Source organism: Martes martes (genome assembly GCF_963455335.1).
Source record: "Martes martes genome assembly, chromosome: 9".
Classification (NCBI taxonomy): domain Eukaryota; kingdom Metazoa; phylum Chordata; class Mammalia; order Carnivora; family Mustelidae; genus Martes; species Martes martes.
This window is the reverse complement of record NC_137896.1, coordinates 30,606,798-30,621,956: the sequence shown is the minus strand read 5'-3', so window position 1 is coordinate 30,621,956 and position 15,159 is coordinate 30,606,798. Positions and strand designations below refer to the sequence as shown.

Below are 15,159 nucleotides of genomic sequence, written 5' to 3'. Positions count from 1 at the left end.
AATGTTCTCTTTTTGCTTCCTCTTGATCTATACACTTTACTTTTTAAAAAAGTACACATTACTTTGGTCATTTTATTTATTTTTCTATTTTATTTATTTATTTTAGAGAAAGAGAGCATGAGAGGGGAGAAGGTCAGAGGGAGAAGCAGACTCCCCGCTAAGCAGGGAGCCTCATACAGGACTCCGTCCCTGGACTCTGGGATCACAGCCTGAGCCGAAGGCTGTTGCTTAACCAACTGAGCCACCCAGGTGCCCTACTTTGGTCATTTTAGAGAGAATAAATTTCAATCAGAGTGTATAAAAATTAAAAGGCAAAATTGGGAAAAATTATTGCAAAAAACACTAAAGATTTAGTACTCATATGAATTAATAAGGTTACAATTCCAATAGAAAAAAAGCAATCCATAGAAAAGAAAATGTCCAAGAAAACACAGTATTTCTTTACACTGTAATCAGAAAAATGCAACTTAAAACAGGAAATCTTTTTTCCCTATAATATAATTATCGGAGTTTCAAGAAATTATACTATTAGTGTCGAGAAGTGATTTTCATCCCTTTTCTGGAGGACAAACTAGTAATATGTGTCCAAAAAATGTGATAGGGCAATTTTTCTTATAGAAATTTAGCTTGAAAAATAATTTAGATAAATACAACGGCTTAATCAGAAGGATGCTGAACACACACCCTTTTATAACAGCAAAACCTTAGAAACAATGAAAATAGTCAAAGATAGGGAACTATTTATTTGTATAATGATTTTTAAAGTTGTTTCAGAGAAAAAAATAAAATTATTTCAGAGAAACACAGCAAGGAAAGGAAAACAAGGAAAAGGTGATCTCACAAGTACTTTCAAGAAAAAGGGCCTGGGACGCCTGGCTGGTTCAGTGGGAGGAGCATGTGACTCTTGATCTCAGGGTCATGAGGTTGAGCCCCATGCTGGGTGTAGAGACTACTAAAAAAATAAATGAACTTAAGAAAAATAAAGAAAGGAAAGAAAAAGGGCCAGGATCTTTTTGATGACCAGCAGATTTTTTCATTGTAAGTTTTACTGAGTTCATTAAGACTCGCATGCACTGCTAAGGACCAAAGCAGATAAATCCTGTGAACTTTTACCCACCTTCCCCGAGTGTACATCAAACTACAGAATATGGTCAAGGATAAATCCGGATTTCTCCTGTCTTCCTTGTACTCATTTATGTGTGTCTCTACAATCTTATCACATGTGTGGGTTCACCCATCCACAACCACAGTCAACATACAGACTGTTTCCATCACAAGAATCCCACATGCTGACCTTCTTCCCACCCCGACCCCAAACCCTGACATCCACTAGTCTGTTCTCCCAATTTCTACAAATTTTGTACCTTCAAAAACATTATGTAGGGGCACCTGGGTGGCTCAGTGGGTTAAAGCCTCTGCCTTCGGCTCAGGTCACGATCCCAGGGTCCTGGGATCGAGCCCCACATCAGGCTCTCTGCTCCTCGGGGAGCCTGCTTCTCCCTCTCTCTCTGCCTGCCTCTCTGTCTACTTGTGATCTGTCTGTCAAATAAATAAATAAAATCTTTCAAAAAAAACAAAAACAAAAACATTATGTAAATGAAACATAATATGTAAACTTGAAATTCGCTCCCCCCAGCTTGTGTGCAGCTGAATTCCCTGGGAGATTCACCAATGTTGTCCTGCATCTGGATAGTTCACTACCCTTAATGGCTGAGCAGTACTGCCTGGTACGGACACACCACAGTTTGCTTAACCATCTCCCGATAACGAATATCTGAGCTGTCCAAGTTCTTTGCTGTTATAAATAAGCCTGCTATGAACATTCCCGTACAGGGTTTTTTTTGTTTTTTTTTTTGTTTTGTTTTTTTTTAAAGATCCCGTACAGGTTTTTGCTCAAAGGTAAGTTTTCGTTTCTCTCTGATAAATGTCCCAGAGCGCAACTGCTGGGTCATATGGTAAATGCCAGTTTAGTTGTATAAGAAACCGACAAACTCTTTCCCAGAGCACCTGTGCTGTTTTACGTTCCCACCAGCAATGTGAGAGTGGTCCGGCGTCCCTGCCCTTTGCCAGCATTTGGTGGTGTCGATTTTTATCCTCGCCATTTCTATAGGTATCATTATTAATTTGTATTTTCCTGATGGCTAATGATGTGGAACATGTTTTCACATGCTTATCTGGATATCCTCTTCGGAGACCTGTCTCCCTGTGTCTTTTGTGGCCATTTTCTATCTGAATGGTTTACTTTTCTACAGTTGAGTTTTGATAGTTCCTTACATACTGGAAGCACTAGTGCTTTGTCAGATAACAGATTGGCGAATATTTTCTCCTGGTATGTACCTTGTCTTTTCATCCACCTTACGTGGGCTTTCAGAGAGCAAAAGTTTTTAATTTGGATGAGGTCTAATTTATCAATTTTTTGGTTATCATACATTTCACTGCACTCATTGCCACTTGTTTTTTTTGTTTGTTTGTTTTAGAACTTGGGTTTCTTTGTTGAGCTTTTCTATTCTTTCATCTGTTTCTATAGAATTTGTAGCTGACTGTGGAAGTGCTTTTACGGTGATTGCTTTAAAAGCCTTAGCACTTCATTCCAATGTCTGCTTCATCTTGGTGTTGGTGTCTGTGACTTGACTCACTCAAGTTGTGACTTTTGTTTCTTGGTAGGACAAGTGATCTTGGTCCTATTTAAATCCTTTAACTTAGCATACAGCCATCCTGCTCAGGTTTAGCATACAGCTCATGGCCTCCTTTTATGGGCTGTGGTTCTAACGACAGTTTAATTTTCAGAGTCTCTGCTGTTTATTTTGGTCTCCTTGGTTTATCAGGTATGGCTGAGGCTCCCACAGGCCCCTTCCGGTGCTGCCTGAGGGACTAGCCCAGACTTGGTGGGCTAGTCGGTCTCTCAGTGGGGGGGTGGATCTCAGACCCCTCTAAAAGCAGGCTTTCTTGGTGGGCTTTTTGTTGTAGTGGAATTTCCCTTTTCCAGTGCCCCCAGCTGTCCCAGTGAATGTAACAGGGTAGGGAGCAAGGGGGAGTCTCAAGCCCATGGAAACAAAGGGGTTTGTTGGGCCAGGTCACTGATTGTGTTAGCAGAATCCCCTTGCCTGTGCCTCCTGGCCACCTGGGTCTGGCTTAGCAGAGGAGTGGAGTTTCTGGCCCAGTGGAGGAGAGCGCTTTCTCTGGCCACTGGTTTTTATGGGTTTTCTACAAATTCCTTCTCAGTAGATGTTGGGCTCTCCTGGTGATGTGGGAAAATCAACTGGTCAGTCCTGGGGAGAAATGAGCCTGCCTGGGCCCCTTCTTGTTGCTAGGTGGCAGCCTGAAAGGCACCAAGTTCTGGTCACCTTCTGTTGGGCAGGGGAGGACAGAAGACACCCTACTTCTGTGTTGTCCTTTCAGTCTGGGGCCCAGAACCAATTCATCTTCTTAGCATTGCTCAGTATTCTTCAGCTGCCTCCCACTCTCCTGTGGTTTATAGTTGTGTTTAGCAGGAAGTAATGTGTATGCTATCTTGTGAGATTAGAAATCCCAAAAGATTTTAAAAATCTCATTACCCTTTAATGCTACTATAATTTCATCAAATAAGGCAAACTTAAACCCTTTGGTCTTATCTTTGTAGAAAAGCACAACTTTTCCTTGGCAAAGGCACAGAGAAAAATCAGATATCATTTTTTATGTTTATATTCTAGCCTGCTGTCAATCAAGGAAGATAAATGAAAAGGGGTCCTCAAATTGCATAATGCATGTACAGTAACTAGACTTAACCTTGGTAGCCTGCAGACAAGTCAGCTTCTCATATTTCAACTGAGTAAACTACTCTCTAATAACTTGGAGGTTTTATTTCTAGTAGGCACAAAAACTCCGCAAAGAATGAATTAGAAAGGCCTAACAACACATCAGGTACCCTTAAATTCTTGTTCTTGGTAAGGCTCAGGAATATGCAAAAAGTAGTCACTAGAGGGCAGCAGACTCAAACACTGCCCCATAGCACTCACTTGCCAGGCACCATCACTAGGTTCCAGAACCCCAGCAGCTTCTTAGGTTTTATTGGCTAAAAACATGGAATAGTATTTTAACCCATTCTCCCTCAAACTTGACTTCTAAAATGGCATTGGCCCATGGGTAACTGTCCCATCTTTTTAATTATACCGTGCCCAACATGCCCTAATATTTTCTAGGAGTTCTTTATAGAAGAAAACCCTCACATTATTGACTGAGTATGTTGTGAAGAAATGGGGCTAAATCCCTTGGCTTGTTTGTTTGCTTTTAGAATTTACTTAAATTTCCCCCTCAAATGCCTTATTTTGTGAGCAGGAAAAAATTCACAATTCTATAAAATGTGATGATAGTTTTCTTGGGGTGCCTGGAAGAGCATGCGGATCTTGATCTTGGGGTCATGAGTTCAAGTCCCATGTTGGGTGTCGAGATTACTTAAATAAACTTAAAAAAAAAAAGTTTTAAAAAGCAGTCTTTAGAAGGTGCCTTGCAAGGGACCTTGGCATGCTGGAGTTGCCACTGTTCAGCCTGCAGCTTCCTGGTCCAAAAAAACAAAAACAAAACATGGCCAAAAAACAAAAACAAAAACCCCAGCTCTAAGTCATCTCCAAGTTCAAAGGATTCAGCAAACAATGGCAAAGCAGAGCCACCAGAAACAGACACCTGATTTCGATGACAAATATGGTAATGCTGTAGCAGCCGGGGAGCCACTTTGTGTGTAGCTGGGTGGGCATACTCAGCAACATAAACTGGAACAGAATGGAATAGAATGGAACCTGCCCCTGTAGGCAGAGGCACCCAAAGGAAGGGCGAGATTAGTAATTATACCAGCTGGTGTAATACTGAATTGTTTCAAAACCAACTCATTATTGAGGCCAAGTAAAAGCACTGTGCACCCATTAAAATATGGCACGACTGAAAAAATAAAGTACATGTAAAACCTTCAAAAAATTAAAATAAGGGGCACCTGGGTGGCTCAGTGGGTTAAAGCCTCTGCCTTTGGCTCAGGTCATGATCCCAGGGTCCTGGGATCGAGCCCCGCATCGGGCTTTCTGCTCAGCAGAGAGCCTGCTTCCCCCTCTCTCTCTGCCTGCCTCTCTGCCTACTTGTGATCTCTCTCTGTCAAATAAATAAATAAAATCTTTTAAAAAATTAAAATAAATAAAAAGCAGTTTTTAGGGATATCCTAAAGCCATAGACTCATGCACTATAATTAGAGAAATATTTGGGGGAAAAATAAATTAAGGAAACAATTCTGCTTGGAACATACATTCTTCGCCGTAGAGAAATGGAGTGATAATTTTCTGCTCTCAGGAGAAGTCTATCTCCTCACAGATGCTCATTTCTCTGTGGTGTTCTCATCAAGAGAAAAAGCTGAGGGCTTTTGAGGGGTCAAGATGGGTTAGTCTGAAGACTTTCCAAATGAGAGTTAAGCAAACCCGCAGGGATTACATTAAGAGTACGTACTATTTAACTTAGAAGCTTTCTCATCCTAGAGTACACATAAGATTACTCACAACTTAAATTTGATGACAAGGCTCTAATCTGGTGATCAAGGGACTGTAATATTTTATATCTATTTTCATACCTTATCAAATTCCACGTATATATGCTTTCCATTGACTCATTCAACCAGCCTTTACGGAGCACCTGCTATGTGCCAGGCACTATATACACTTATTCTCTGCTCACACCTCAGGGTCTAGGTTTAAAAGGCAACAACTGCAGGCACCGTGTGATGAGACAGGCAGAGAACAAAACGTGACTCCCAAAAGGAAAGCATGGGTGACCCAGGACTGGATAAAGCATTTACCCCGAAAAAGTATGTTCCAATAAGCTGGGTTTTTGTCACTTCAAGCACGTTAGCAAAACCCAGCTCTATGAAAACCTCCAGGGAGCCTGGAGGTAAATAAAGGGCAGCCACTCAGCAAACAGCATGATTTATAACTTCAAAGGGCAGAGAGCCAAGTTTAAGAATAGTTCCCAGGCCAGATGAGAAGATTTCTTCCGGACAGAAAAGTTATCAAGGGTTGTATTCATTCCAGCAAATGGAGTGAGAAGACTCGGTTTCTTCCCATGGTTTGTAAAGATTTTATTTATTTATTTGAGAGAGAGAGAAGGGAGTGTGTGTGAACTTGAGCAGGCAGAGCAGCAGAGGGAGAGGGAGAAGCAGGCTCCCCGCTGAGCAGGGAGCCCAATGTGGGGCTCCATCCCAAGACCGGGGGATCATGACCTGAGCCGAAGGCAGACACTTAACCCACTGAGCTACCCAGACGTCCCTCTTCCCTTGGTTTTAACATGAGAAGCTGGGTCCTACCTGGTGTTGAGAAATTTTAACTGAGAAGGCAACACCTTCTCTCCAATTAGTCTGCAGGTGGTTAGAGCTTCTTCAACAATGGGAAGAGAGGTTGAAAGGCGAGCTCGGGGAGCAGTGGACAGGACGCTGGTCAAAATGAACTAGAGTGCTGGTCACTCCTGGGACGGGGCTGATACTAAAGATATATTCAGGGTTAGCAGAAAAAAGCTAGCAGAGACTAAAGGAGAAACACTTAAGAGGAGAAATACTTAAGACTTACTAGTTAGCACTTACTCATACCTGAATGTTTGCATTTCCTTAAAGTTCTGCCTTTGAAGTCAGCCTGACCCAGATCTGAGTCTTTCCACTATTCTTTGGGTAACATATCAATATGTAACCTCTATAAGCCTATTTCCTCCTGGGTAACATGGAGATCACGATAATGCTTGTGTCTCAAGGGTGGATATAAGAATCAGAAGACAGGGGCACCTGGGTGGCTCAGTGGGTTAAGCCTCTGCCTTCGGCTCAGGTCATGATCTCAGGGTCCTGGGATCGAGCCCCGCATCGGGCTCTCTGCTCAGTGGGGAGCCTGCTTCTCCCTCTCTCTCTGCCTGCTGCTCTGCCTGCTTGTGATTCTATCTCTCTCTCTGTCAAATAAATAAAATAAAATCTTTAAAAAAAAAAAAAAAAAAAAAAAAAAAAGAATCAGAAGACAGTGCAGAGAACATGCATAGCATGGCACCTGGAATGTACATGTACAATAAATGATAAACTATTAATCTCTTCTCAACTGCATATAGTCTCCTCTGTCCTACAAATATATACGAGTGAGTGGTACTTATGAAGGTGTACACATTTGATTATTTCAATCAAGTTATTTTCTAATCTTTTAAGAAGACACAGGGCACCTGGGTGGCCCAGCTGTTAAGTGTCTGCCTTCGGCTCAGGTCAGGATCCCAGAGTCCTAGGATCCAGTCCCGAATCGGGCTCCCTGCTCATCAGGGAGTTTGCTTCTCCCTCTCCCTCGGCTCCATCCCCCTGTTCATGCTCACGCTCTCTCTCTCTCTGTTTCAAATAAAAAAGTAAAACCCTTAAAAGAAAAAAAAAGAAGACACAGCTGAGTGATGTCATGAGTGAATGCTCACTTGCAGAAACCTTGAGGAGAGAGAACTATCTGGTCAGACCCTTTGCACCTGAACATCACAGATAAATCCCTGTAGGTGTGGCTCTCGACCAGAACACAGCCCATCTTTCAAATCAGTTGGGATTTCTTTTTAAAGCTCTAAGTGCAGGCAAAGTACACAGAAGTAAACAAGTCTCTTCTCCCATAGCAGGAGTCTTTGAAACTCAAAAGAGAGGAGCAATGAGAGATGTCGTAGTTGGCAAATAGCATTCTTGAGCCTTTGAAAATGAATCTCCTCTTCAACTAGTACTTCTAATGACTATTTAATGTTATCTACAATTTAGCAGTCTAAGATAGAGAACTCTATTCTTCTACTTTAGAAAAGGGATAGAAAAGTCATAGTCAGACATGGTCTGTACAGAGGGTCACCGAGGAAATACAGGAGCTGCCAGGTTGCTCTGTGACCTCGGGTGATCTGCCCCATGATCCTGGGGCTCGACTGCCTCTTGCAGAAAATGACACAGCCAGGTGAGCTTGGGGCTTTTCAAACCCTTTTTGGCCCTGACATCCTTTCTTCCAACAACTGCTCATCTGGAAGCCAATAGCGCATGTAAGTTGACATGGGGAGCAAGAGTAGAGAAGCCAGGGCCCCCACAAATTCAATCCTGACCTGACAGTTCCTGACGGGCTGCTGGGAGCACAGTCTGAAAACCGCTGATGCAGAAGCTGTTAAGAACATTCTCAGACTTTGTGGACCTTAGTCATCTGCACTTTCGGTTTATCCTTTGCCACTTGGGCCACACAATCAGAATGACTGCTGGCTTCCAACAGCAGCAAGCAAAGAGTTCAAAACCCTGTTCTGGATCTGAAAATGAAGTCTAAGTGGCTGAACCTATAGACCTCAACCTAGGGAATTCTGCTGTGCTAGACACTCAAACTTTCCAAGTAAAATTCATCAGCTGGGCACGGGATAGTGAGCACCGGATTTTGTTCTACGATTTCTCAGAGAATTAGTTCATCAATCTCCTTCTTTCCCTTCCTCCCCATATCTTGGGTCCAGCATAGAGGGCGCTGGGTCATTAGCCGCTAGGTTGGGTATCAATGAAAGCACTATGAGGAGAATGTCTTGAACGTTATTTACGTGTCTAAAATACATCCTGACTCCTATATAAAATGACGACACCACAATCAGAATTCTGTAATTATTATATAAATTCTATTTTGAGATTTTAGATTTAAGAGCTTAAAATTTCTTACGGAAATAAAATTTTCCAGAATTACAAATAGGTATCATATGACTCATTGAAAGGAAAAAAGATACAGTTATCTACTCTTTTTTTTTTTTAAGATTTTATTTATTTATTTGTCAGAGAGAAGGAGCGGAGAGCACAAGCAGGGGGAGCAGCAGACAGAGGGAGAGGCAGGCTCCCTGCTGAGCAAGAGGCCCCATGTGGAGCTCGATCCCTGGACTCTGGGATCATGACCTGAGCCGAAGGCAGATGCTTAAAATGACTGAGCCACCCAGGCGTCCCTTATATTTATCTACTCTTAAATAGCAAATTCCTTGGACGAAATGCCTAAATATACAGGTTACAAAATGGCCTTTGAAGATTGGGATGTTGACAGATTCCAAAAGAACAACAAAGGGACGGTAAACCGCTATTTAACTTTAGACATTGAGCTAGGGCTGTCAGCTAGGGCTTTTAATCATCAAAGACTTATTGTGTTTAACGTTCAATTTGCTGTATACATTCAGCCAATTTCTCAGCAGACACTCTTAGAAGTTAAAGTTTGAGGAAATGGCTCAAAAAGAAAGATTTCCGACCTCCATACTGCAATGTGGAAGCGAAACCTTCAGAGGAGCTCTTTGTCCTGATGAGAACGCATCTGGGGTGCTCTGGGGGACAAAGGTCGCAGAGGGCCCTGATGAGATCAGCAACACGAACTCTGCAGACTTTCTCAAATGACAGAGTAGTACACACAGGCCTTCACGGACTCCAGGAAACCTTGGTGACTTCACTTTTGAGGGGTTTATCCAAGACCACTGACCACCTCCCTTGGCACTTCCATTCTCCTACTCTAGGCTCTACTCAAGCCCAGTAAAAAAAGGGAAAGGGAACAAGCATCTAAGAGACAGGGCGTCTAAGCCCATCAGTAAGTGTGTACTGAGGATAACTGATGGGCTCCATTCAGCCGTCTCTGGAGTGGCCTGGAGTTGACCGGGGTGGAAGGAGCACATGTCAAGGACCAGAACAACGTAGCAGAGGCATTCGGGCCTGACTCTGCATAAAAACAAGCCTGACAGGAGTGGCAGGTCCATGTTAATGAGTAGTTGGACACCCACTGGCAGGGGCCTGTATTATTCAGCTGGCATATGCACCTGTATGTTGCCTGGTGCCTTGCCAGTTTTTAAAATACTGCAACTCTGCTGAATTGGTCGTTGGATATTGTGAACAAATGCCCCAGACTTGAGATCACACAGAGCCATGAGAATGAGGCAAGGGAGCTTTGACTGGCATTGGAAGGAAAGTGGAGGTGTACAATGACATCCCCAAGGGACTTAAACAGAGGAATGTGACAGAAAGGTGGTTTCAGGGAGACCTATTTGGCAAGTGGGGCCTTCTGCCAGATCTCACCAGGAAGGGCAGAGGGAGGGAGTTTCATACTGCTGCACCTGGCTTAGGTGACAAGTTGTTTGTTCTACCATCACTTTATAAGGAGTGGCCAGACAACCCTTGCTTAAGACACCAGTTCAAGAGAAATGAGTTGTGTTTATGTGGACAGACACACCCCAGCCTCGCCCGTGTGTGGGTACCCAGACTGAAATGACCAAGGCTTTCAGGTTTTTCTGACTAACACTCTCAGATGCTTATCAACCCATTAGTTTCCTAGAAAGTGCTCTGAAGTCTCCTGTCCCTTGCTACTACTCATATCCTCCCGCAGGGCACGGATGGTGATATGGCAGTTGGGCACACAAGATAAGGGCAGAGAAGTATCCATTAGGGGGGCGCCTGGGTGGCTCGCTAGGATAAGCATCCGACTCTTGATTTTGGCTCAGGTCATGATCTCAGGGTCGCGGGATTGAGCCCTGTGTTGGGCTCCATGCTCAGCGGGGAGTCCGCTTAAGATTCTCTCTGCCCCTGCCCCCACTCACATATGTGCACGCACATGTGCTCTCTCTCTCAAATAAATAAATCTTTAAAAACGTTTATCCGTAAGGTTTAGCTCCTGGGGAAGATCACTGGCATCTGAGCCAGGGCAGGCCTAGTCTAGTGAGTGGTGGGGATAGAAGACATGCGCCCAGAAATGAGGAATGATTTAAGAGGAAGCAGAATGGCATACAGGCAACTTCTTCAGAAAGCGTCACTGGGAAGAGCAGGTGAGTGACGGGCTGAAGGCAGAGGTGGTTGTGTGGTGAAACGGGGGACCCTTGACAAAAGTGAGGCTTCAGCCTGGGCCCATACCCTTACAAGCTGACTTTTCTCATTGTCCCTGCCATCTCTTTAAACTGAGGCCACTCGTCCCTTGCCTGCTCTTTTTCCAGGGGTTACAACTGTGATGCTGACTCCAACCTTGAAGCAGGGACCTTGCCACTCATGGATAAGCCATCTGCACACTGCCTGTCACCTGCCAGGAGTTGTGGGTACTCTCTCTGTATTACCCTGTGCAGGGCTGTGCTTGGCCACCAGTGGACTATTCGATGCCACCATTGTGGACCCCAGCCCCCTTGCCAACTGTGTGTCTGAATTTGGACCGTAGGTTTTAACAACTGAGCTACTTTGACTGAATCTTAATGGTCAGCTCCTGGCTCCTATCTCACCCGGCAGCCAGGGAAGCCAGGTCCTGGCGTCACCCTCAGACCCCTGTTCCACTATAAGCAACCTACCATACTCTACCAGCTCTGGAGATGGTCAACCATACGGTAAGCCGAACACAAGCCACATGATGGTCAACCATACGGTAAGCCGAACACAAGCCACGTGAGTGTAGCCAACAGTGAGCAAGTCCTGAGTACAGCCCAGTGGTGACCGTCAGCCGGAAACCTTTGACTGTATTCACCGATCTCTGGAAGATCAATTTCCTTACAACACACAACAGCAAACAAGAAAACCAGGAATGTAAGTTGGCTTGGGAGTGAGGTATGTGAAGAATCTGAAATAGGACAGTAGCCATCAGAGTACCAACAGAGACCGATGTCAAGGTGGGCTGTGTCTCTGAGCAAACGACAGACTCAGAGTTGTCAGAACTAGATGGAAACGTGGGCACAATCTTCTGGAGGGCTATGGGGGAGGGAACCTATAATTACAACTACCCATGAACACAGTGAAGGGAAGGGAAGTGGATCCTACTTATAGATAGAAAATCAAAACTCGGGGCACCTGGGTGGCTCAGTGGGTTAAGCCTCTGCCTTCAGCTCAGGTCATGATCTCAGGGTCCTGGGATCGAGCCCGACATCGGGTTCTCTGCTCGGCTGGGAGCCTGCTTCCCCTCTTCTCTCTGCTTGCCTCTCTGCCCACTTGTGATCTCTCTCTCTGTGTCAAATAAATAAAATAAAAATCTTAAAAAAAAATAGAAAACCAAAACCCAAGACCCTGGACAGTTTTGAGAAACTGGAGACAGAAGATGGTGAGCACAGAGCAAATCAGGCTGAGCAGTGAGGACAGCAACTTCCCCCAGAGTTTAGGACTGCATTTTAGAAACATCAGAAAGACAGAGCCTCCAGATCTCTCTTCTACCTGTCCCTGATTCCTGAAATTAAACCATTCCTTGGGGCGCCTGGGTGGCTCAGTGGTTTAAGCCACCGCCTTCGGCTTGGGTCATGATCTCAGGGTCCTGGGATCGAGTCCCACATCGGGCTCTCTGCTCGGCAGGGAGCCTGCTTCCCTCTCTCACTCTCTCTGCCTGCCTCTCTGCCTACTTGTGATCTCTCTCTGTCAAATAAATAAATAAAATCTTAAAAAAAAAACAAAAAAAAAAACATTCCTTTCGGGCTAGGTCTTCTTCAACAAAGACCTTCCTGAAAAAACGAACACTTGAAGCTACAGCTAGTCATTTGTCTTTCGGTCTAAGTTTCAGAATGTTTTTTGGGTGGTTTTGACGGGTGATGTGAAGGCCCCAGGCACCCAGGGATGGGGCAGATGTCCAAGCAAGGAGGAAAGAAATAAGAGCTGGGACCCCAAAGGGGATGGGCCCAGAGTGACTCACCTGGGTGCACGGTGCACGTTATAAGCGTCTTGGGTTCTATCTTGAGAGAAGCGTCACAGGATTTACGCCACTGCACACGAGTTGAAAACTTACTTTGCATACACTGATGGCTGACAGTTTGGCTATGTCTCCATCAGTAACACAATCTGACTTTTCTTCTGGGAGCCAGAGGCAATCTGACAATCTCCTCCAACGCTGATCGTGCTAGGGGGCTAAAGACAGGCTTCACCTAATTCAGTGCCGCCTATGACTCCCACTCCTGATCCATGGAACATTCCAAAGTCACTCATAACCCGCTTTAAGCTACACGTGTGGGGAGCAGAGAGGGGAACAGAGTTTTATGTTAGGATCAAGTTCAGTCCTGAATCCATACAGGTATATCTCTTACACTTACTCATTCCTTCCTTGCACAAGCACTTACTGAGTACGTGCTATCCTGGAGTTTATATCCCAGTGCGGGGAGACAAGGAAATTAATGGCCCTTGTGCTGTGGACAAGAATAAAGCCAGGGAAGGGGAGGACAGAGGAACCTCATCAGGATGGAGGGGGGCTGGCTCTTAGATGCGGGAGGCAAGGGCCTCCGTGAAGGGCGAGCGTACCCTTGGTGCGGTGGAAGCCCGGCCCAGGGAGAGCAAGGAGATAGTTCGGAGGTGAGGTTAGAGAGGCGGCAGGCCCAGGACCCAGAGGGCATGGGCACTAGCTAAGGACTTGGACTTTTGCTCTGAGACAGATGAGAAGCCATGGAGCTTTGCACCAAGGACTAACACGATCTGATTTGTGTTTGAAAAGGATCTTCTGGTGGCTGTGTTGAGAAGAAACTGTAGGAGGACAAGGGTGGGTATGGAAAGAGGTGGTTAGGAGATGTAACAAAAAACCAGAAAACAGACGAGAGTGACTCAGACCAGGGCTGTGGCCGTGGAGATGGCAAAACTCTTTAGATTCCAGATTCATTTGGTGGAGCCAACAGTGAGGGACCAGATGTGAGAGAGGTTGAGAAGGATTCCTAGGTTTGGGCCTAAGTGAACAGAAAGAGAAAAGTGCTTTTCCAAGATGAGAAAGCCTCAGAGAACAGGTGTGTGTACATTAGGAGGAAGGAACAGGGGAGGGGGAGAGGAATCAGCAATCTGGTTTAGGATGCAGCGAATTTAAGAAATCTAACAGGAGTCTGTTGTCAAGTACTTGATGATGTCAAGTACACAGACAAGTCCCATCGTCAGTAAGTGACGGAGCTTTGAGTCCAGGTCCGTGGACCTCCAGGTCTGGCCCAGGCAATGAATGGGGAAGACAAGGGCTCTGCAACCAGAGATGGTCACTAACGATGTCAAGGAATCATCTTTAAGCTCAAATAATAGATTTTTTGGCAATTTGGCCAGGGAAACTCGTAGAAAAGTTGTTCCCCAAATGCGGAGTATATTTCATACAAGGAATACGAAAGCCCCTGTTACTCTCACAGGCCCACCTATAACAGGCCCATATTACCACGTTCTGAAGTTTTAAAAGAACAAAACAAAAAGCAATTCCACCCCTCTCCCTGTTGAGCCTCAGAACGCAGCTGGACCGAGATTAGAAAGGGATTCAGACAAAAAGGCCTCCAGGAAACAGCTCCGTGTTGTGGTTACACCAGGGAGCTTTGTCTTTTGAAGTCTCTCCCCACAGTCCTGCTTAGATAAGATGTTTTCTACCCCAGACAATGGATCATTCCTCAGAGAGGTGCTACTGGAAGGGAGAGAAACAAACGAACACATGCCCATATGTATTGTGTTTGTGGGCGTGCGTGTGTGTGTCAACATTAGCTGGTTTTAAGCTCTGCGTCTTACCTGAATCCACGTCAGAAGAGCAAGGAAGAGAAAGGGTTTCCACAGAGCTCAATGCCTCGCTGTCTGCCTCCTGCTGGGGTCTCTGCAGCGCATAATCTTTTATGTCATTGACGGACGCCAAGTCCAAAGCGCTGCTCTCCTCTGACTGGCTTCCTGGAGCGGTTTCCTGGGTCGCCATAGTCCTGCCATGGAAAAAACAACTCAATACAAAAGGCACTGTGAAAGAGGAGCCTCCATTTCAGCCACAGCTCGAAGGGCGAAAGTCCCAGAATACCTTACGTTCCCGTTAGTAACGGTCTTCCTTGTCCCTACTTTAGACCCACTATTTGTTTACCATGTTTCTTCCTCAGGAGAAACAGATACTCTCAGCACAGAAAGAGCCCATTAATAACGTCAGCTGGAGGGGCATCTGGGTAGCTCAGTCGGGGAAGTGCTCAACTCTCAGAGTTTCAGCTTAGGGGGTGATCTCAGGGTCGTGAGGTCAAGCCCCACGTCAGGCTCTGCGTTCAGTGTGGAGTCTGCTGGAGACTCTTTCTCCTTCACCACCTGCCCCTCTCACTCACGCTCCCTCTCTAAAATAAATAAGCACATCTTTAAAAAAAATAATAATAATTTGAGCTGGAGAATAAGCTGCATGTCTGATATGGATGAAACACCATGTAGCAATATAATCCAAGGACTACAAGAATATTTACTGAGACAAAAATCTGTTCATGACGGTG

General features: G+C 45.0%; 1 protein-coding gene across 4 annotated transcripts in view; it reads right to left on the bottom strand.

Moving 5' to 3' along the window:
* SHLD1 (shieldin complex subunit 1) overlaps positions 1-15,159 on the bottom strand; it is an 85,299-nt gene that overhangs the window by 60,526 nt on the left and 9,614 nt on the right. For 2 of the 4 annotated variants that reach the window (XM_080814549.1, XM_080814550.1), the window contains one exon: positions 14,438-14,619. In XM_080814549.1, the coding sequence (XP_080670675.1) occupies positions 14,438-14,615 (178 nt within the window). In that variant the 5' untranslated portion in view covers positions 14,616-14,619. Of the gene's footprint in view, positions 1-12,620; positions 12,924-14,437; positions 14,620-15,159 lie in introns of all 4 variants that reach the window. The other 2 variants (XM_080814552.1, XM_080814551.1) reach the window with 2 other exon arrangements.